This window comes from Poecile atricapillus, chromosome 3 (genome assembly GCF_030490865.1).
Source record: "Poecile atricapillus isolate bPoeAtr1 chromosome 3, bPoeAtr1.hap1, whole genome shotgun sequence".
NCBI lineage: Eukaryota > Metazoa > Chordata > Aves > Passeriformes > Paridae > Poecile > Poecile atricapillus.
The window spans coordinates 85,209,982-85,233,221 of record NC_081251.1 but is presented as its reverse complement, the minus strand read 5'-3'; the positions used below and the strand labels follow the sequence as shown (position 1 = coordinate 85,233,221).

At 41.8% G+C, this 23,240-nt stretch overlaps 1 protein-coding gene across 3 annotated transcripts in view; it reads right to left on the bottom strand.

Annotated features, from left to right (window-relative positions):
- Nucleotides 1-12,879, bottom strand: part of GLP1R (glucagon like peptide 1 receptor) — a 140,301-nt gene extending 127,422 nt beyond the window's left edge. For 2 of the 3 annotated variants that reach the window (XM_058835013.1, XM_058835016.1), the window contains exon 1: nucleotides 12,702-12,879. In XM_058835013.1, coding sequence (XP_058690996.1) covers nucleotides 12,702-12,773 — 72 coding nt within the window. In that variant the 5' untranslated portion in view covers nucleotides 12,774-12,879. The remainder of the gene's footprint in view (nucleotides 1-12,701) is intronic. The other variant, XM_058835014.1, reaches the window with a different exon arrangement.
- Between the last annotated feature and the right edge of the window lie 10,361 nt (nucleotides 12,880-23,240).

Sequence of the window (23,240 nt, the reverse complement as noted above, 5' to 3'; positions counted from 1 at the left end):
AATCAAACATTAAGTGGCGAATGGACCCATAAAAATAATTTGACTAGGAAAATTCAGAAGAGAAGTGCTACAAAATTTAGACGAGAATTGTGATTCGGAGATTTTTCATTGGTCCAAATCAAAAAGAATTGCTGCATCCATTTTCCTTCCTTGGGTGGCTGCAGCCAAGGCCCTAGGTGAATTGGGACACCTAGAATGCTGGGTGGTAAAACAAGCAAATTTAACATCTAACGCCCTAAGTGCCCTTCTAGAAGATGAGGAGGTTACCAGGCAGGCAACACTCCAAAATCGTGCAGCGATAGGCTTTCTCCTATTGCTCCACGGGCATGAGTGCCAGGAGTTTGAGGGTCTCTGCTGCATGAATCTGACATCGAAAGCTCCTAACATCCATGCCACACTCTGAGAGATGAAAAGCATGATCGGACAAGTCAAGCAAGAAGTAGATGACTGGTTCAATGGACTGTTTAAAAACTGAGGACTCTTGGGGTGGTGGGCTTCAGTAGTGAAAACTATTCTGTTTCTGATAGTCATCATTTTGCTAATGGTGTTAGTGTACAGAATTTTGAGCAGGATACTGTACAAAAAAAAAAAATTAAGCTGATCTCAACTACCTCAAACGTCAACCATATAGAGTTGGCAGACCAGAGTAACACTCACTGGCCTGCAAATGGGGATTGGTGGGCCACTTCAGGTCAGTAAATCATGTAAGCTCATTACCTTTCATTAATTATATATAACAAAATAGGGGGAGATGTGGTAGTGCACATTCCTGGGCGTTCCTTAGTTTCTGTGTAAACCCTCCCTGCAGCTGTGATGTGTTTTTCCCATCCCCTCCCTGTCCCTGAAATGTTATCCCATTGATTGGTGTTATATGTCTCCCCACCCCTCTTCTGAGGTTTGAAAGTACCCGGGAAATGTTTCCTCCCTCTCTTTTTCCTCCTGGATCCCAGCCTGAATAAACATCCAACGTTATCCCGGAGGGAAAAGCAGCCCTTTGGTCTTTATCTTGGTCGTGAAGAGCCTCCCTGCCCTCCCCTCGACATAGCTAGCCAGGATTAATTGTGAGGGACAAAGGGGGGCTACTTCACATCCTGTCTTTCAGTGTACTCTGCCTGCAGTGTTGCTGAAATAAAAAATGGGATCTTTTTGTTATTCTTAGAGTGATGCATTTCAATGCATTTCAAATGGTACTTGATGAACTTGTCTTCATTAAGAAACAATAATAAAAAGGGCAGTATATTAGAGAATATCACAGCATCTGACAAAAGCAAAGACCAATTGCTATTTCAAATAATTTAGACCAAATAGTACACCTTTCACTTTCCCATCACAAAGGAAAATTCATTCTGCATATACAGCTTTATACAACAGAACAACTTTATTTGCGAGGAATAGGATGATGATGGAGATTGACCTAAGTGGTTATCACTGATCTAGTGATACACAGCTGTATATATTATTTGTAACCCATCCACAGCTCTACCAACATCCTTTTAGAGGTGACTTAGGAAGAAGTTTAAGTGCTTTACAGGATCTAGTTCCTTCCACAACAGCAGTAGCACCTCTGATGATTTTGGGGTATAGGAGAGGGATTCTTAACCTCCTAGCTATTGGTGTTCTCCTCACACTTCATACTTCCTACTCAATTTCACATACTCAAGCAGAGTGAAAAATTCAAGCACTGATGCTTACGCTCTCACTCTCTCTGAAAGGTACAAAACGTGGATTTCTGTGTACAGACCTCTTCAGCGCAATATAGAGAAGCTTCTGTAGAGAAGTGACAGCCATAAAGGCAACATATTTCTGGACTTTGCAAACATGACAGGTACTTTGCTCTGCCACCCTATTCCAACTCTCAGGGTACTACTTTGAGCCTGAATAACCCAAAGATCACATTGGGATGAGTAAATTAATAGTTTCATAAAGTAGTCGTTGAATAGAACATTCTGTAACCTATAAACCAGGCCTTTTGAGTTTCCTGGTTTCTCCCCTCCAATTAGACAAAGTAAGACATCTGATATTTCGCAAGGCTTTTTACACCCAAACCCTTTCTGCATATCAAAATGACTTGCAGCAAGTCCTATGTTTATTTGATATAGTTTATTTTACACAGAAGAAAACAGTAGCTTCTGTACAGCACTCTATACATGTCAGAGGAGAAACAAAGTTATCAATTTCCATCCTGAAGAAGGTCCATGAATAGGCTACTGCACCGCCAGGAGCCTGTGCATGTCAGGAAATGAATCCTGTGAAACAGGACTGCAGGTATCAGGCACCTCAGTCTCTCCAAGAAGATATAAAATATAACAAGAACTACATTTTCACAGCACAGCTTAGTAGTTACATTAAGCCTATACTTCAGAATTTCCACCAGGCACCTGCACAAACTAGCAGAAGCAACAAACACCCAAAGGGAGTAAGTCTTCTGCCTTTATTTTACCTGCAATAGTTCAGAGACAGTCTCCTTTACAGGCAAGAGCAAAAATACCTGCTGAGTTGCTGACAACACACATGGCACACTGAGCCTAGGATTTATCATGTGCTCAATGAAAAGCTAGGAGAGAGACAAGTATCACAGGAGGATATTAGATAGAAGTAAAGAGACAGTTATTCTAATGTCTCCAACCCTTCCCCAGTGTTGGTGCTTTAGAGATGGACTGCAGCACAGAGTGCAGTATTAAGCCACATCCGCCAAGGCTCCTCCTAAGATGAACATCAAATGTTTTCCTGTATGCTTTGTGCATACATGACCCCAAATGTAACAAGTGACTTAAAAAACAGTCTCCCCATCTAACTGAGCCCAAACCCTTTGTCCTTTGCTCTACATTAAAAGCTGACTATATCATATTGAAAAACATTAAAGACATGGTGACAAGATCTTTGCAATTACAGGGATATATCATACCCCCTCACCTACTATCCTCCTAATGCCTTATAAAGAGCAAACTTCAAATTAAAAAAGAGATGTTCTAGAATGCCTGAGAAGTTCAGTTCTGTTTTAGAGTGATTTTCAAGTTTGCTTTGGTTTGATTGTTTGTTTTTTTTAAGGTGGTCACAGGTTTTGACAGCTATGAAAGGTAACAAAGTAATCCTCTGATTTATCTGCTCTATATGGTTCTTGGAGAACTGTGGCCTCATTGCTGCAGTTGAGAAGTCACCTGTAACAGCTACAGCTGGTCTGTAAGCTGCACAGATAAACCGGCTATAACAGACACCAACTCAACCAGCCTAAGCTTGTTAGAGAATATTAGTAAACAAGTCCCCAGCTATCATAACAATAGGCCAGATTCAAATTCAAACAGGACCCCTACCAATCCCATTCAATCACTGAATGCAGACATATCATTGGCCAGCAAGATGGGTGGTGTTAAGAATCCAGCCAGTTAGGTGTGTAAGCATGGGAAATTTGAAGCCGCTATAAGAAAAGGCACCCAACAATAAACTGTGGCTGTTGTCGCATGAACTTTGGTGTGTTCAGTTGCATGCAGTCTCAAAAACTGTGACAGCTGCCTATTTGTCATCTATCCTTTATGTATCCCAGTCACACTCTATATTGTCATAAAGTCCAATTACACTCATAAGGGTTTCTTTCAGATGTCAAGAAAGATTTAATTGCTAAAAGAGATGAGCATATGCAAAATTTGACGCTGTCTGGTTACACGAGAAATAAAGTCTCTGCAAGTCAGTTGTAAAAAAAGCAGAGCTGCAACTCAACAACTGGAATATGCTTGAAGAAAAAAAAAAGTGTTCACAATTAAATACATAAGGATGAATGTTGCTCAAACATGGTATCTATGGAGCAGAACACGAGTAGGAATATTAGCAAAAGACAAAATACCATAGTTGTTTCCTGTATATATAAAAGTTTACTGTTAGCAGAACTCAGAGGAAAAGGAAGATTAATGCCATATATCATGAAATAACCTGGTTTTAAGAGGTGCAATCCTCCCATTTTGTTGGAATGACTTTTGCACATCTCTTGAGTGTTTGGTAGACAGTAGGGTAAAGCTTGACATCCATTCCTCAACTTGCTTCAGCACACACATCATGCTCACAGGTAGCTGGATTGCTTTTCAAAGCACCAGAGAAATACCCACCCTAAGCAAAGCCAAAGCAGCTGGGAGGGCTCTTCTGAAGCTGAACTTCTCGTATGCTTTTGGCTTGTCCACACATAACAGCAAGCCTCAGCCTACTCATGCTGCCATAAACACATGCTCTGCAATATAAGAGGACCATTCTGTTGCTAGTGGACACGAAGTAGAAAGCGAGGGCTCAATATCGCAAGCAGCCGACGTTTTATTTCCAGGAGGCAGAAGCCTTTATTTCAGTGTTTTCAACCCGTTTTATAAGGTGTTCCAATACAGATTAACGTGATTGGTACAAGGAACAATACCTCCCTCATCCCACTGATGGCACAAGAGAAAAAACATCTCAGAACATCTGTGTCATTGTTTCAAGAACTAAAATCTTACTTACACAACAGTCCTTGAGAGAGAAAAGTTTCCCAAAAGACTTTCCCTTGGGAGACAGATCAGCCACTGAGAGCCTCAAAGTCTCTCAAGTTCAGAAAATCATGTCCACACCGTTCTATACGCTTCTGCCCTGCACCAGAGACACGCGCAGTGCAAAAGTCTCAGTGGTCACCATTCTTCCCATTTCAATAAGGATTTATAGGACAGCACTGCCCTCCCTCAGGCTGCTCACACAAGTGTTTTGGTTTTCCTGATGCCAGGCCTTTCAGTGTGATTCATCTTCCAGACTGATGTACTGTGCAGCACCAGAACTCCAGATGTCAGAAGAGTTACCAAAGAAGCCTAGTCAGAAATGAAAGTCTTAAAGAGAGTAAAACTTCAGAGATTGTCCTGTGCAGGTGTGCCCATATACACACCCCACATCCCCCTTCCTATTTGCCCTAAACTCATTAAATCTAACAAATAAACTGCTTCATGGGGAGAAGAGGCAGCTGGGGAGGTGGGGGAGGAGAGAAGTGCAGTTCTACAGAAGGGACAGGGAAAAATAAGCCTGAGCAACAGTAAAAGGTAAGCAGATATGCTCTACTTACAACAAGATTTAGATGACAGGCTAACTCACGCTCACTTGTTCTCTAAAGAAACAGAGAACCAGAAGGTAGTGGAAAAAGGCAGGACACCAAAAGAGTCACAGGCTTCTAAGTGTGCTCATAGGATTCATAGTTTCACACATGCAAGAAAGTTCTTTTACAAAGGTCCCAACCCCTTAGCTGCTTCCAAGGCACAACGAGGAAGCAGGTTCCTTTTCCTGAACTTGTCCTACAGTGCAGCAGACAGCACATAGGTAAAACAGTATCTATCAATAATAGAATGCAAGTTTCAAAAATTGTCCTGAAATTATCTGAGAAAGCACTGGGAGAGTGGCAGGGTACGTGCACAAGTGTGACAAGGCAAGAACACAACAGGTCAATGCAGATGAGGTCAGTGAACAGACAAGCACAAGACAAAAATATGGTAATTCTAAAAGCCAGCATAAAACAATTGAGGAAAAAGATGGTGAGAAGGCAAACTAACAATAAAATGCAATTAACTGAAATTAACTGAAAGAAAAATAGCACTCAGTACCAGACTACACTAAGACAGCAATCTATTAACAATCAATTATGGTGAAACAGCAATAAAACAGTCAGTAAAATGACCAGCTGAAGGAAGTATTTTTTTTCATGTCTAAACTACTTCCTCTACACAGTTACCATATTTTTGATTGTTCTTTCTATTAAATTAAGCCTCTGTTTTCACTATACAGTAACTGCAGTATTTACAAGACTATTAAGAAACCATATTTGACCTTGGGGCACAGGCTGCTCGCAAGGTTTCATGTAAACATTTGGGAAAGAGTTGTTCATGTTATTATAGCCACACTTAAGCAACCCGTATTGATTCATTCACATACAGCAGTAGCAGTTGTTTGTTTCTATGGGAAGACCTTAAAAATTAAGGTGAGGACAACTGGTAGAAATCTAATCAGGTTCTCCTCCACAAAGATGTGCAGTATCCCTGGAACACTGTCTTTAAGGCTTACTGAAGTCCCAATAAAACTGCAGGGAGTTTCCTCTTGCATGGGTCCATATTCCTGGCTATATGAGTAGACTCATCTACATTCCTTCAGCAGTGGAAGCAGTGGGCTTTTCATGTTTATGCTTACAAACCACAGATCATGATGCTGCTGCAACTTTTTCTGGAGACTGTCCTCCTGCCTATGAAGACTGATGTGTATTTTCTAAGCTCCTCCACTTTCATACCAAGGCAAGGGATCACTGGAATGCAGAAAGCATAGCGCAGTATGGTTGAAATTCATAAATACCGATTTCCAATACTGATAAAAACAAAGCATCGAAGAACACTATTGAGCCGCCACCACCACCAAACTTTTTTTCACCCTTTGTAAGTTCAAATTTGTTGAATATGAAAGTATAACACGTGAAGGGGTTACCTTCTGCTTGGCAAGCTAAAGATCCCTAGATATGCTTACCATATCCCTCTTCTAATGCAAAGCACTGGATGCAAACAATAAATTCAGTCTTTATTCAGTATCTAGGGTAGGAAGTTTTAGTGAAATGAGCTCCTGCTTGATGTTTTAATTTAGGCTCACAAGAAAATAGTATTGTAGAGCTTAAATAAAAGGTCTCATATATTTGGCTGATTTTTTTTTTCCAAAACAGACATACCTGCTATTGTGTACACTTTTGTTCAGACACAAACTAATACAACTGATGTATTCCACAAAGAAGCTTGAGGAGGCAGCCTTGATGGCAGTACATACACTGGTTTATCACAGAAACGCAAAAGCTGTTCATGAAAGAAGATGGTAACAGCTTTCATTTCCCTACAGCATTGCAGAAAGAAACTATCAGTTTTGAAAAGGACTATTTCCAAGTTAAAAACTAGTGCAGGCCCTGTGATTTCAGAGATAACAGCTCCTCCCGGTATGTCCTCTCAAGTAACTGGTAATCAACCAATGCAGCAAATTAAAGCCCTATTTATACAGGCTCGCAGAAACAGGATATAATACTGTACCTTTAATAATCTGACAGAAAGCAAACAACTGTTTATGCTCTGTAAATCAGGCCCAGTTTCACTTAAGTTTATCTCAGCTACAGAGTCACAACTTTCAGAGTGCAGAAGGATTAATTTTGCAAAGCTCCATCACTTCCATCTTACTTTGACAATATTCTTTTTTGTGAGTTCTTCTCACAAAGGAGAACTACATATCCTTGCACAGCCATAGTATCTGTCCTTCCATGCCCAGCTGTATCTGTCTACACTTTCCCTCCAATACTTTTGTCCCAACTCTCATTGTTTCCTAGTCTGGGGGGTGGGGAAGTAGTGATGCTGAGCTCACAGCTACAGAAATAGGGGGAAGGATTTAAGTGCTGTTTCACCAACTTAAACTTTCCTGGAACAGATGTCAGAGCTTTTGAACAATGCCAAGGACCAAGTCATTGTTCTGTTGTGTGAAATACAGTCCTTTCCTCAGGTTCTTGGAGATCACAGAACCATGGAATAGCCTGAATTAGAAGAGATTTTAAGCCTATCTAGTTCCAACCTCTCTGCCATGGGCAGGGACACCTTCTGCTAGACCAGGTTGCTCAAGGCTCCATCCAGCTTGGCCTTGAGCACTGGCAGGGCTGGGGCATCCACAACTTCTCTGAGCCTGTTCTAGTGCCTCAATAACCTCACAGTAAAGAATTTCTTCCTATCATCTAACCTAAAACTAGTCTCTTTCAGTTTGAAGCCATTCCCCCTTGTCCTGTCACTACATGTCTTTGTCCTAGGCACCTTAAGCCTGAAATGCCATGTGTCATCCCCTCCCCTTCTCAATATAGTTATGTTTGGGATATTGTAACAAGTATCTTTTTAATTTTTATAGTCAGATTTGCTATGTTAGGCCATCTGGCTTTTTAGCACACACACTGCCGCTATCTTTATAAAAACTTCCCAGAAAATTAGGGTTTTTCTAAACAAAACAGAAAAATTGCCACATTATTATATGAATACATAAAGGTTTTTAACACTTCAGATAGCAATTTAATCCACATTGAATTATATAATACAATGATCTAATTTATGTTTCACACCATAATAATCTAATAACGAACTTAAATAGCCTACAAATATTAAGGTTTTAAGAACCTGGACATATTCCTGGGAAAGCAGCCCATTACCTAGAAGCCAGACAATCCTTGAATATTAACTACAGCAAGATGGTCCAGTGGTTCACCCTTTCCTCCACTGTTTTGTATACCTCTGCCAGTATATGCTGCTGATGCTGGTCTAGCATATTTTGATTTTCAGAGTGCGGGCAACAAAATAAGACCAAAATACAGTTCTGTGAAGCTTTTGGGAGCAGAAAATGGAGAAAAGGAGTAACACAGAACCTCCAGCCAACCTGCTACTGGAGGGATTTTTACCCAGGTGAAGATCTAGCTTGCTGTAATGAGGGTTGTTAGAATATTACTAAGTTAGAGATTGTTAGTTTATGTTTGTAGCTGTTAGCCTGGAATGCACACCCTCTTCCAAGCCACAGCTCCTCCCCCACCCCCCCCCGGCTCCCTGCCAGGGGCTGGGTTTACCGTGGTTACCGGAGTTTTTCTTCTTCAGACCCCTCTGTTTGAGTCCTTGCCGTCGCAGGGGGCCTGCCATTACCCCCCTCCCCCTCTGCCCCACAGCAGGGAAACAGCGGGGAGCCCAACAGAGTGGAGAGAATGCGCCGCTGTCATTTCCAGCAGTCAGAGCCGCTCTGTGTAATGGATGCTAATATGAAGCAGGGAGCATAGTGCCGGTGGAATAGCAGGCCGCATAACTTTCTCAGTCTTGCCTGGGAAAGTGGCCTGGGAAATCATAAGGAGGAGTTAAAACAATCCTCAGAGACAGAAAACAGCCTTGCGGGTGCTGTTTGTCAGTTTCTTGTTTTCTTGCAAGAGAAGGTCGAGGGGTGGTGTACACCACTGACCAATGATGGTGATGCGTTAGTTCACTGACCAATAGGAGTTTTATTTTCCTGTACTTTCACATATCGGTCTATAAAAAAGATCGGAAGTAATAAACCGAAGAGAAATTCTCCTGTTCGACTCCCAAGAGAGTCTGTGTCGCTCTTCTCGCCGTTCCCAATAGTGACACCGTGTTTCTCTGGCCCCCGCAAGGGAAGGCGCGGGAGTTGTCCCGGCAGGCGAGCTAGCTCCCACTGCGCGCGGGAACTCCAGCCTTTGTTCTCCGGGTCCCTGTTTGAAGTTACTGCGTCTGGTTTCCATGCATTTTCCGGTTCCTTTGTCCCATCTAAGGGAGGCCGGGTGTGTACCTTTACCCCCTCCTCCCCCCTGCGCTTCCAGGTTTACTCTGTACATCCCACGCATGATAAGATGTTTCTCATTCAGAGGAACGTATGCCTGTTATTACCTTAGCGTGTTTAACCTTGATTTGTAGAAAATTGATTTGTAAATTTCCTTTCTGTGGAAAATAATTGTTTCTCTCTGAAATTCCCACCCTCTGAAGAAGCCCTGTTAGAAGAAGCACCCCAGACCGCAAACCTTTGTCTCATTCTCTGGAGTTCCCTTCACAGTAATAAATTGTGGAACATAACCCAGCAGAAGGATCCCCCCTGTTCCTTTACTCGTTCGAGAGGCTTGAGTTCCAAAAGTAAATTGGTGAGCTCAAATCCTAAGCTAAAACCGAATAAAAGGTTTAGCTAAAACTCCCCCTGGGCTCGAGCTGGAGTGAAGAAAAACCCCATTTCTGAGCTAGCCGAGAAACTCTGGGCTCGGGTCACAGCTAATCAAGATGCAGTCCAACTCACCATCCTCACTTCCGCAAGGAGTGTTTACAGGAGTTTACAGGTTCACTTTTTGTTTTTTTAGACAAGCTCTATCTGCAGTCATTTTCCCACCCTAATGACTTCTAAAAAACACTGATCTACAGGACTGTGGTAGTCAGGAACCATAGTTCAGTTTTCTCAGCATTCGGGCACATAACAAAAGACAAGATGTCAAATTAGGCATGATCCTACAAGCCTGGGCTGGGGCACGAAAACACTTTGGGGACCTCCATGCCCTCAAGGGCAGAGTACAGCAGACTAACAAGGCACTTAAAACCACCCCCCTCACACTGCATCTTTTCTTCAAAGCTTATCAGGATTTGAAACTAGCCCTCCTAGAGACAAATACTCAATCCTACACACCCATGGTTAAAGAAGCAGATGCTGCATGCAGAACTAGAAAGCAGCCATGGCAGGCTTCGGAAGGGTGAGCAAGTAGCAGTAACTAATTATACATGCCCCTAATACCTGCAACCGAACAAAGTCATGCTGGTGATGGGGGGAACAACTGGCTGCTGTATCTAAATAAGCCTCATTAACACAACAGTAACTGACAGCAGCAGTAGTAACATACACAGACCCACACTTAATGTTGATATTTACATGTGTGTTTTTCAATTCATATACCAGTACACTTCAGAAACAAGAGGTGAGGAGAGCAAAATATCTATAGCCTTTCCACTGAATTAATCTGTTTCTACTTCTACCCAGACCACCTCTATTATTCCCATTTCACCTTAGAAACAAAAGCAGGGGTAGTTTGAAGAACAGAAGCCCCCAAATCAAAGCTGTGGCATAACTCTTTTCTGCACTTCACTGACATTTAAACTACTTTTTTGAGATTATCTTATCAAACTTTTGAGCAAAAGTACTACATAGAAAAGCAGGATCTGAAATCCAAATTCAAGAGAGAGATGGATGGCAGTGAACCAGGGGCCAGCTGCCTGTCAGCTCTCTCAGCAGCAGGGCATCACTGCTCAAGGCCAAATAGGAAAAGGACACAAGTTTGTCATTAGTAATGAGATTCTGCAGTGCAGCCTTGTGCTGTCAATTCTTGGTAATTTTACTACCCTCAATGCTGTAAGGAAGATCTAGACCTAGGAATTACCTCTCACCCTGCATTTAAGATTACAGCATGTAAGCAACACCACCTCAGATAAAAGCTACAGACTAGAATTTTTCTTCCTTCTACACACAGTCTCAGCTTTCTCTTCTTCCTCTTCCCTTCCTCACTTGTTTGAGGGGGTGAGGGGAGAAAGTCAAGATAAAACATTAGTCGGAGCACCAATAAAATTCTTCCCTTAACTCTGTATCACATCATTCTGCCTTCCTCTCATAAAAAAATCTGTCTTTCACAGATTTTACTACCCACTATTGCCTGTACAGTGATATTTTAAGTTTCCTTTAAAACTATTCTAAACTGAAGCTGAGAAAAGAATTCAGATAGCCAGTCTTATACTTTTGTACACTTATGACTGAGTAGAGTACTTCATTCTGTTTCTCAGCGTACAACAAGCACAATCACAGCTCTAGAGACATTGTCAGGTAAGACCCTCTGGTGTTACCTGTTCTACTGCATAACTAAAGTTATAGTGTATAACTTCATATAGTGTTGAGGCCATGGAAGCTTCTTTCTTCTCACGGTTCTTCATCCAGGTAGAAAAGGGTCCTTGGCTTAGACATGTACTTCACCTTGACTATCTCCTGCTGGCAGCTCCACTAATAGTTTGCTCTGTGGTCAAAGCTCCAGTAGCTCAGGGATTTAAGCTGTCAAATATCAAACACCTGCACAGATGGAAGCTCCCCGGCCTCTATGGGCCCCTGCTTCAGTATGTGATCGTCTTAACAATGAAGCGATTTTCCTAATTGGGATTTTCCCTACGGCAAATTGTGCCTGTTGCACCCTTAAGGGCCTGAGGTGGATCACAAGTAAAACAAATTCACTAAGAAAACCCAACCTGTCAGACAACTGTACAGGCTTAGACCCATAATTTGGTATCAAACAGATCCTCTTAGTGCTATATTGTAGAAATCTGTAACCTCAAAAGCTTTTAGCAATGGGAAAGAAACTGTACAGTGTATTAGGTCCATCATCAGATACACTGCTCTTTCCTTAACCTCTGCAGCCCACAATGCCAGCTTTGAGCCTTGCTCTCCCTACAGCAGTAGCCTCCTGTTGCCACCCCAACACCGTAACCTCCATCTCTCTCCATGAGTCTCTCTTGCACGTCTGTCCCCAGGTCACCAAATCGATCAGCCTTCTCTGTCCATCATCCCTTCCCTAGCCCTTTCCCTTTTCCCCATTGCCTCCTCTTGCTCTTCACACAGATTATATTTTGCTTTCCCACGCTCAACGCTGTGTCACAGCCAACCCTACAATTCCCCGCCAGGGCCCTGCTCTGGTTTTTCCACGGCACTACGTTTGTTTGCCATTACAGACACGCGTGTTATTTCCTGTGGGTGCCGGGGAGAGCATTACCCCGAGGACAATGCCCTCGCAGTAGCAGCGTCTCCGCTTCTTTCCACCCCTCCGTTCGCCCTAAGCCCACGCCCCCCGTCGAGACCCCCAGCGGGGCCGCACGCCTCCTAGGCAGGACCCACGCCCGGAGAATTCCCCACGCTTCAGTCCCGCCGTCCCCGGCGGCCGCCGCTTGTGCTGCAAGTGTTGGCGAGGGTGTCCAAAAAGTGACGGGTTTAAAACTTCTGTCTTCTCTTCGAGGCGCGTCCGAAGCCGCGGCTACGGCAGCACCGCGGGGGAGCGCAGGCCGCACAGGACGCCCTGAGGGCGCCGGCCGGCCCGGGGCAGCCCCACGGGGCAGGGGCGGCTCTGCAAGCCCCCCGCTCCCAGCGCAGGCACTCACCCTCCTCACCGGAAGCGACCTTCCCGCGGTCGCCAGGAGCAGGACAGCGAAGCCGAGCGGCGAGAAGGGCATGTCCGGGAGCGACCCCCCATGCGCAGGGGCCCGGCAAATCTTCGGCTCCCACTCCCCACAGAGGCTCCGCAACTGGCACAGCGGAGCAGCGGCAGGCAGGCAGGCAGGCGGGGGGGAGGGGCTCCGGCGGCCGCTTTTGTAGCGGCGGCGGAGGCGGGGAGGGGCCGGCCCAGGTACAGCCCGGCCCCGCCCGGCCCAGCCCAGCCCAGCCCAGCTCAGCTGGACCTGGCCCCGCCTGGCAGACATGAGGAGCCGTCGCGGGTGGCGGACGCTCCGTGGGCGGACGAGCGGGTGTCGGGAGACTGCAGCGCCCAGGATTGTGTTGGGGAGGGGAAGGGAAAGAAAAAAGTTGAGGCAGAGCCTCTACGATCCTGTTCCCACCTTTTCAACTTCTTATTTTCTTTTATTTTACTCTGAATCTGTTCAGGCTTGGGCATTTTGGTGACCTTCATGTCGTTCGTGATGTCCAAGTTTTATTAGGTTTAATAATAGGGAATGCAATTATCCATTTATAACCTGAATTTGCAGAGCTGCACGCAGAGCAGATCAGATCTTGGCTGAAGGTCTTGAAGAAGGGTTGCAGGTTAGTTCTGGCACTACCATGATGTGTAAATCTGGAGGATTTAGAATACATATTTTCCTAGCAAAAGAAGGCTCTGAATCTGCTTTGTACTAGATTCATATTACTGCTCTTACTCACTTTGTACTGACTGCTAGAACTAAATCTGCACTAAAGCACCTATATTTGGTGACATTCTACGCCCGAATCTGTAAGAAAGCCACCAGAGCTAGAAGGAAAGCTCAGAATTGAACTAGGAAGTGGGCAAAATATTTCATGTTGGTCAGTTAGATGCAGCTATAGAATATAAACAAGTTAAAAGCTTAAATATTAATGATGTGTATTAATTTCAAATACAACACAGCATCAGTTTAATGCTTTAAAAATGTAACTAATTAGAGCATTGATGCTGTAAGATCATGAAATCGTGAAATTCCTCAGTGTGAATTGCCAGGGCAGCACTTACACCTCACCAGCTAACTCAGATGTAATCTGCCATGGTGGTTTGGTTGACTGAAGGCTGAAAAGATATTTCCTTTAACTTTTCTGAAATAAGAGAAAATAAAGATTAAATAAATAAATAAATTACTACCTTCAGGCCAGGCAAAAGAAACCTTTAAATAAAGAGCAATAAACCTCTTCCACTTGGATAGCACTGCCAGCCTTAGCATGGTGTACCTTTTTTACATGCTGATCTTTACTGCTCTCTATTGTTTCTGCACTTAGCTTATTAATGAAATTCTCCAGTTAAGACTTCTGCTTCTGAGATGATTCCCAGCACCTGTGTGCAGTAGAGGCCAGCTGCTTTTGCCAGACCTTAGTAGACTCATGCCTCCATTGAAATCCCTCATCAGGGCAGTGACATATATCCTGTTAGAAGCAGGAATTTTACTTTGGAGAGTAACTCTGATTTCCAGAAATAATCCAAGGTATCTCTTCAGGCATGATGACCTCATACCAGGGGATGATGACCAAACAGCCAGGCAAAGACTAAAGCTTAACTATCACAGCCTACACTGTGTACCCTCTACTTTATCCTTGATGACAGAGATGTGCGTGCCTGATGGCAAGGAGTTGGCTGAAGGAGGAGGTGCTGCGGAGAATTGAATGGTTCTGTTTAGGCTCCAAATAACACAGAGAACTGAAAAAAAGTTTTATAACCAGAACTCTGAAGGACACTGTGGCCAAAAAACCCATTCTTGCCTTTATTAAAGGACATTTACATATAAACAGGCAAATCCTGCATATGCTAATAAGCTCAGTGAAGTACATGCTGCTGCATACATGACTATATTACTCAATTCCCACCTTAGATCATGATATACAGAGGAGGAGAAGAGGCATAAGATTGGACTGTGTACAAGCAGGGTAGAAATATCACCTGGTTAGGAAGAAGGCCCATAAGGGCCTTGGAAACCAATGACAGGCTACTCTATTCTCCTCTCTTCTCCTTCCTCCCAAGCAAGGATGCCTTTTTTGGTAAGATTCTGCACACAATTATTATTATTGTTACTATTATATCTCTATTGCATCAAGTGAATTTATCAACCTCAGTTTTGAATCTGTATTTCTATTGCTTCATTAAACCACACTATTCATGGATCTGTGATTGCACAAGTTCCTATTCAACACAGCCAGACCTACAGGGTTGAAACTGCGATATTTGTGAATCTGTGCTTGTGGAAGTTCCTATTGAACATGACCAGACTTAGGGCCAAGTTGGTTATAATCAGAAATCAACCCCAGGTGCACTCAGACCCTCTGATCCCTGGGGACTTGCTGGAACACAAGGAGTTTATTTTCTTGCCAAATTTCTATACTTTTAAGAAAACACAGACTAGTGTTATCTATATGAATAAAGGAAAAAAACAAAGTAGATCAGAGTAAACTCTGAACAGATGCATTTTCACCATACCCATTAAGAAGCTATTATCACAAGACTAAACAAATCGTCTTGACTGAAATAACTGTATTAAAAGACTGGTAATTTTCCTAGAGTTGGAAAAAGTATTTATTCAATAAATTCAAATATTTTCTGTGGGAAAATACTGTTGAAAATTGTCTCTCAAACCTGGGTCCATTGGATTTTTGTTATATTTATTCATGTTTTTAATACAATTAATATTTAGCTTGATCTTTTATCGATGATTATGTAAGAAAAGAGCAATTTGAAAATAAATCAATCAGTAAAATGACTCTGTCCAAATTTGAAAGGAGCTGTGATCCAAAAATACAATGCAGTGAATTGATGAAGCTTGTTCAACTTCAGAATTTTGTTTGTTGAGGCAAGCATTTCTTTTTCTGCAGCTGAAAGCCTGGAGATACTATTTAAAATGCAGGACTTTGTAACTGCTCTCTTGTTCCCTTACCTTCCAGCTGGACCAGACCTCTCATGTATTAAGGAGGACCTGCCTTGCAGTTACACTGCAACACAGGGATTATCATCCTTCTATGACCATTAAAGCATTCTTAATGCAATTGATTATATTTTGAAAACAAAACTGCATTTTGAAAAAGTCCAGTGTCTCTTTCAATAATCTCCCCTGATAATCCCTTTCTGTGGAGATGGCATAAACATAACTGCATAAATACACAAAGCCTTCTCAAGGGTTTGGGCTCTCTGCTATCTGAAAATTATCACCACTGGACTTGTATATGCAGAAAGTAACATCCCTGTCCCATGAGACTGAATGCTTTGTCTCTGAAACTTTCTGAAAGGAAAAGTCTGTGTCACACAGAAATTGTGTTTCTGCTGTGACATTTGCTGAGTAGCAGACATTTTCCTAAGCTGCCATTAGGCAGTATCCTAAGGAATGTTATCAGTTTTAACTGCAAGTTATGCACTTCATGCTTCTCCGTGACCATTAACTACTAGCTTTTATAAACATTATCTTTCATAATAACTTTTTTTGGGATAGAGATATACTCTTGGATCTCAGTGCAAGTAGATCCGAACTCTTAGTAGAATTTTATTGCTTTCAACCTTGTACATGTGTATTTAAAGTTGCAGGGTACAGGCTTGCTGGCATTTGGAGAATTGAGTGTTTTCCGAGACTCAGGATTTAAAAACTGGAAGGAGTGGCTGCCCTGTACAATGGCTGTACAAATGTTGTCCAAGTGCCTGAAAGGCAAGAGCCATTTGCTGTTGAATTTTATACCTGTAGTGTGCTGCAGCAGTGAATATTCTTTGGCTCATTTTTTTTCTCTACAAAGCTAGGAGGAACTGTCAGTAAAGATCCTTCCAAGCTCAATAAAAGCTAAAGTGTTGAAATCAACCAGCTTTCCATAATTGTAGATGCAGACTCAGAATTAATGAACATGATCTGTTGCTCACTTGTTTTTCCAGACACATAAGGGTGTGGTTGTAAGTAATAGACAATTCCATTTCTCAGCTGTCAGACAGTATGGCTTGTATACTTTGGGCTATACATTTCTTAATGATGACAAAGAAATAAATGCAATTTTTTTTTTTTAACTAAAGTTTTCTAAACTACATAATGAACTGAAATAGTTGAATTGACTTTTGGAGTCTAGCTGCTTTGTGGAATTTATTCTGTGTAATGCTTGTATGGAGGGCACAATTTAGATAGGTATTTAATATCAAAACAATACAGTTCTCTGTCTTATAAAGAAGAAATCGATTTAAATATTTTCCTTAAAATGTTGTTGAAGAATTCATATGACTGTGTCAATTTGTGAATATGATCCAGTCATTCATATATTTAAAAATCTTAGAATTATAGAATTAGAATTGTCAAAGCTAGTTGCAGTCTTGTAATATAATAGAAAATAACTTTTTTATTACAGATTGAATTTCTTACCAAAATCCCTGACTCCTATTTTGAATTTCCACATTAAAACACCCATTCAAAAAGTTTGTTAAGAACTGTGTTTTGGCTGCTAGGATGAACTAATGATGGTAAGAAATTTGCAAAGAATTCAATTTCTCTCCTCATTTCCTCAAGAAAATAGGAAGCAGTGGCCCACAGAACAAAGGAAGAAATTATAAGTCTTCTTATTCTTAAGTAAAATTGACTGAAATATTACTTTTCCACCTACCTCTTTTGTTGTGATACCATTTTTTCCATGAAGAAATTGTTTGGAAATGCCTCCATTAAATGTTTTCCCACCAAGAGAAACCTCAGTACAGAAGAGGAAGACTGCGTTGTACATCTTGCACTATGATCTAATACTGGGTTTTTTTCCAAAGAGACAGGGAGAATTTCTGTCTACTCTGCTGCTAGATGCCTTGTAAGTAGGACCTGTATCCCCCTCAGTAAAATGCTTCGACAATGCTTAGACAAGCATTTAGTTGCTTGTCTGCATTATCTAATGGATTTTTGAGAAAAATGTCCTTTGAAGAGGGACAGGATGTGTCTCTTGAGAAATAAAACTTTATGGTCTAACATTTCCTATCAAAACATTCCCTGCATGAATGAGTGAATTTGGGAACCTGTTTCTTGGATCTCCCATGTCTTATCATGACTGTGACTAAAGAGAGAGAGAAGGGTACTCTTTAAATTCTCTAGATTGTAATTATACAGGTTTAATGGCTTTCATTTACATTTACATGGCCATTTCTGTTACAGTATTTTGACTTTTTGTGCTCAGTGAGAAGGAAATCACAAACTTCTAATCACAATGTCTTTGAGGCTGTTGCTTATCACATCATAAACATCCCCCTAAAAAGAGAGGGTGACTCTAACCATCCTTCATTTCTGTTGCTATCCAGCAGCCTGCTCACAGGTCATCTGAAGGTGCAGGAACAAATGGCGGTTACCTATTGAACACAGCTCTCAAATTACTGTGTCTGTAAGGCAAATGATCATTCTGAGTAGCTGTTCACAGAAATCCTGCTTTGCTGATTAGCCAGCAGACTTTGAGAAATTAATTTCTCAAACGTGGTAGGAGGAGCTACTGAGTAGTGAATATAAGCAGGAAGCTGCAGACAGTTTACCTGTTAAGACGTCTTGCCATGAGTGCTTGGGAAAATGAAGCATAAGGTGAATTGAAGGAGTCAGCCTGTTGATATTGTAAGACATTTGAAGTTGTAGATCCACAAAGAAAGTCCAGGAGTTGGGACAGGGGTGAGGGAAAAGGCAAGAAGTCAGAGAGGACATTCTTTAACTTTAGGTGTGTCATTTTGTCCTGGAAATAATAAAAGGTGTGGGAAACGAAATTCTAAAGTTATGAGTTGTTAAATTAAGAGTTAGTTACTGTTAATATTTGATTGATCAATTGTTGGAGTCTTTAGCGCCTTTACCCCTGGTTGTTTTCTCCCTGCTTCACCTGTGGTTACTTTTCCCTTACATTGTATTCTCTTCCTCTTGGGTAGTGACGCCACTGTTCCCCAAAATGGCGGCTGAGGCTGCACGCAAATGAAGTTGGACTGAGTACTGCCGGGAAAAAAAAACCCCTAACAACAACGAGCCAAAAGGAAACTAAAGGACAAGAGAACATACCCTGATGTACTAAGAAGGAGGACTATCTTCCTACACCACCTGAACAGGGTTAGAAGTGGTCGCCACGACCGCAAAAGAACTAGAAAGGACTGACCCCCTGGACTACAAAGCAGTTAAAGCAGTTTTCCTAGGGACTCCCATGAAGACGGAAGGCCCAGCTCTGCCCTAGTGACAAAGCTGCAGGGATCCTCCTCTTTTGTGGCATCCAGTGGGAGCACTGGCAGTGTGCGCAACCCCTTCTGGCCCCCACCCCAGAGCTGTCCAGTTTAATAAAGGCCTTTTTGAAAGGAGCTGGTCTCCTGGCCCGTTCATTACAAAAGGTAGTATTTTCTCAATATTCAGAAGGTGGAATCACATCTCCCAGGAGCTGAATGAGAGCTAGGTGGAAAATATTGATAACTGTATGTTAATTAAAGTAAATGTTGGTACTGATATTAAGAATGAATTTTGGATGAAATCTCAATATTTATGAAAAATGCGAAAATAATTTTGATAAAGACTAAATCTCACAGGAATGGTGTGAAGAGTATCTTTCATCATAATAAAGGATACAAAAATACAAGGCAAATTTTAAGATCAAAAAGCAAGAGAAGAAATAAAGTCCTAAAAATTTAACTTTTTAACAGGTGGAATGCAATCACTAATTCTTTTTGACACCTGGGAATGTGAAGATAGTGGAAATTGGATAAGTTGGGTCTTGTATTCCTGGATATTCCTTAATTACTAGTCGTCTAACTAACTAATACCTTGGCTGAGTGATTTCTTTATTAAATAATTGTTGCAATAAGTCAGAGACTGTTCTGATGTCCTCAATGATGTTATCATCATGTAGTTATAGGAAATTAATGAGAAATTGTAATGGAAATAGAGAGGCATAGAAATGAGTCATACATGTTAGCAGTGCTTTATTAACCCTTGCTAATATCTGCTATATAAAAATCACAAGGTATTTCTAAGTTTTTTTCTGGATTTTACCTTTATTATGAACCATTGCTAAGTTAAAAAACAGTTTTCCTTAATTTCTAAGAGTTAATGTATGCATGACTCTTGGTGCTCTTAAGGCAGTCCTCATCACTGGAAAAGACATGGGGTTTTGGCTTTTATAAAACTAGGCTCACCTCAGGAATATCCTGTTTGTGTGGTATAGATACATGTACCAAATCTTACAAAGTGTGGTGAAGTATTTGTGATGTATAGGAGTATAAATAATAGCAGTGGCTTCTGAAGAAATCTGAATTACAGTCTTGTCACAGCAATGCAGTTACACTCAAATATTCAAAACTCAGCAGAAACATCAATATACTTTAAACGCAGCTTGCATGTTCCATACATTTGCTTTTCAGTATTTTTGTCAACAGAAACACATGTATACTGCTGCCAGATGTTCTTCCAGACTATCAAAAATAACGTATTAGTTTAACTATTAAGAATAGATATGGTCAGTGAATGAGGTTACTGACTAAGAAAACAGTGGGTCTTGCCATAAACTATGAATATTTTGAACAAATTTTGATTACAGCTGACCAGAATCTAGAGGCAGAAACAGAGGGTATAGATGAAGAAAATGATTCTATGGAATTAACAAATCTTTCAAGTTAAAACTTAGCTGAAATGTTACCTTCTTGGAAAAAGCTCATTCCAGTCAGTGGTTTTGTGAGATTTAGAAACCTAGCCAGAAAACAAATCCTTCCCTTCCTGCCATTTTAAAGCTCTTTTCCGTAGTTTTTGTTAATTCTTAGCCACTGTAACATAAAACCATCACACAACCAAGCTTCAGGCTTCTCATGAATCATCACCTAAGAAGAAAAAGTTCAGTGAAAAGTGAGTATCTTGAGGTACTAGCAGATCAATGACTCCCAATTAAGGTGTCTGCTCTAAAGCAGCAGGAAAGAGTAGAAGTGCCTTCCCTTGTCTCACTGGCTTGGATTACCTCTGAAAATCAGAGCAAATGGGCAGGAAAATTCTTCTGGGTGACACCAAGAGAGGAAAGAAAAATGCATGCTGTGAATACACTCTCTAAGCCAATTCTGGACATGTTTTTCTTTACATTCTCAAACACAGACCTTCACAGTCGCACTGTATTAGGAATGGCAAAGTGACAACACAGACTCTCTAGCTTTGGTTGCAAAAGAGAGAAAGTTTTATTCTTCCAGATCTTCTTTTATAGACAGTTCCAAGAAGGCCTGAGAAGGTAAAACCCTCATTGATCATGAAACCAACACATCACCATCATTGGACAGTTAGGAACAACGCCCCTTGACCGTTTCTTACAAGTAAACAAGGTGACAAGCAACACCTGCAAAGGTTGTTTTCCCTCTCCAAGGACTATTTGGATTCCTCCTTATGATTTCACAGGCCAGAGTGAGAAAGTTGTGTGATTTAGTTTCAGACAGGCTCAAGCTAATGCCTGAAGCCTAAAAATCTCTTATTTGCCCATTGTCTTCCCTCATGGAGAATAATTAAATGTCATATTTCAAGTACTTGGTTTTTTTTGATCATCTGTTAAATATTTGTGTTTTGCTGACATGATGTTACTTTCTTTGTGAGTTTAGGCACCGCAATACTGTCTCACAACTTAAACAGCAGTAACTTGAATGGTAAATGAGCATTAAAAAGTTCAGAGAGTAACTTTTAGTTACTTTAAAAAAACACAACAAACTGTGTTGGAGTTAATTTAGGAATTTGAATGCTTATTACAATATCCTGGAGCTATAGTGACTCTGAGCCAGTTTTCCCAACTAGTTCAAATATAGGTTTTTATTTCTCTCTCTGGACTGAAGCCAGGAGGGGTCTTGACCAGAGCTGCTGTCTGGGTTTAGATCAGGATTTGAGCATGCCAGTGTCCTCTGAGCACAAGTCTATAGACCAAGTAAAAAGCCAGAAGGGAGGACTCTTCTGGGTTATATTTCACAGTTTATTTTTGCAAAGGGGACATCAGGAAGAGACAAAGGTTTGGGGATCTGGGACTGCTTCTTTTAACAGGACTTCTTCGGAGGGTGGGAGTTTCAGAAAGAACCAATTCATTTTCACAGCTAGCAAGCTCACAAACTTTCTACAAATCAAGGTTAAAGACACTAAGATAAGAAATAACAGACACAGTCCTTCGAATGCCTACCAAGGTGTTGGAGTAAGCTTACAGGGGGGGCATGGGTATGCGGGAGGTGGGGGGAGGGGCAGTCACCCAACCTCCTTTAGATGGGACACAGGAGACGGAAATGCCCCGGGGACCAACAGCGGTAACACTTCACTATAAACTAAAAGGCTGAGTTTCCAGCATGTTCCCGGGCCGGGGCCAGAGAAACACGGAGCGACCCCGTCTGCTGCAAATGACAGTGGCGCTTTCTCGCCGCCCCCTCGGGCTCCCCGCTGCATCCCCGCTACGGGGAAGAGGGGTCTGGAGGAGGAAAACTCTGACAACAGCGGCAAACCCGGCCCCCAGCAGGGAGCAAGGGGGGCAGAGGAAAAAATCCTCAACCTCTGGCACTCCCCCCCAGAGGGGGGGAAGTGGGCACTCCCCGAGAAGTGGGCACTACCCGAGCTGACAGCCAGAGGAGAGTAATACAACACTGTAATAAATTTTTATTGTTATTTAATCAAATTTAATATGATTACTAAAATAAAATATGATTGCTAAAGTTTTTTTAAGAGCTAACATTGCAGAAACGCCTAACCACAATGACCACATATCCGGCTGTGAAGGCAAGAAGCTGAAACTGCAGAGCTGAAGCTGCAGGATGGTATTCGGCTGCACAAAGGAGAAGTAGAACATCTCCTTATTAAGGAGGATTGCCTACCCACGACCACCAAGAGGCAGAAGACCCCCTAGCAACAGGAGGCGCAGGTGCTGATGCAATCCAGGAAGACACAGATGCAGGGACTGTATAAAAAAGGGAACCTCCTCAGCCAAGGCGTGCACTGTGTGCGGGACTCTAAGAGGAAGTGTCGCCCGGCTTGTCCCAGCTGGCTTTTGCTTGCTTTACTGCTTGCTGAATTAATAAAATTGGCTTTCATGAATGATTATTTAAATTGTCCCTTGTAAATTGTCACGACAATTTATAACAACACTATAGAGGATTCCTGGGTGCAAAATGTCTTGAATTGAGATCTTGAATTCCTATAGATTATGACAGCTGGGAGGAATGACTTGTGGTTCAAGTAATTAACTGCACCTCTTCAGATGTTTGAAGAGCTGGCTGTAATCAAATTAAGTGTAAGAATACTACCCACATATGAAAATACTTCGTAAATATTCTTGAAGCATGCAGAGACAAAAAAAAAGAGACATCTGAATCCATAGTAGATTATTCTTGTCACAAAAAATAGATTATTTCCATAAATTAACTGGAAAGCTTATGAAAATTAGCATTCACTGTAACCTGAAAGTACTAAGCTAATGCATGGTATTGAGAAAAGAGAATGGAACAAACCCCTAGACAGGCTCAGAGA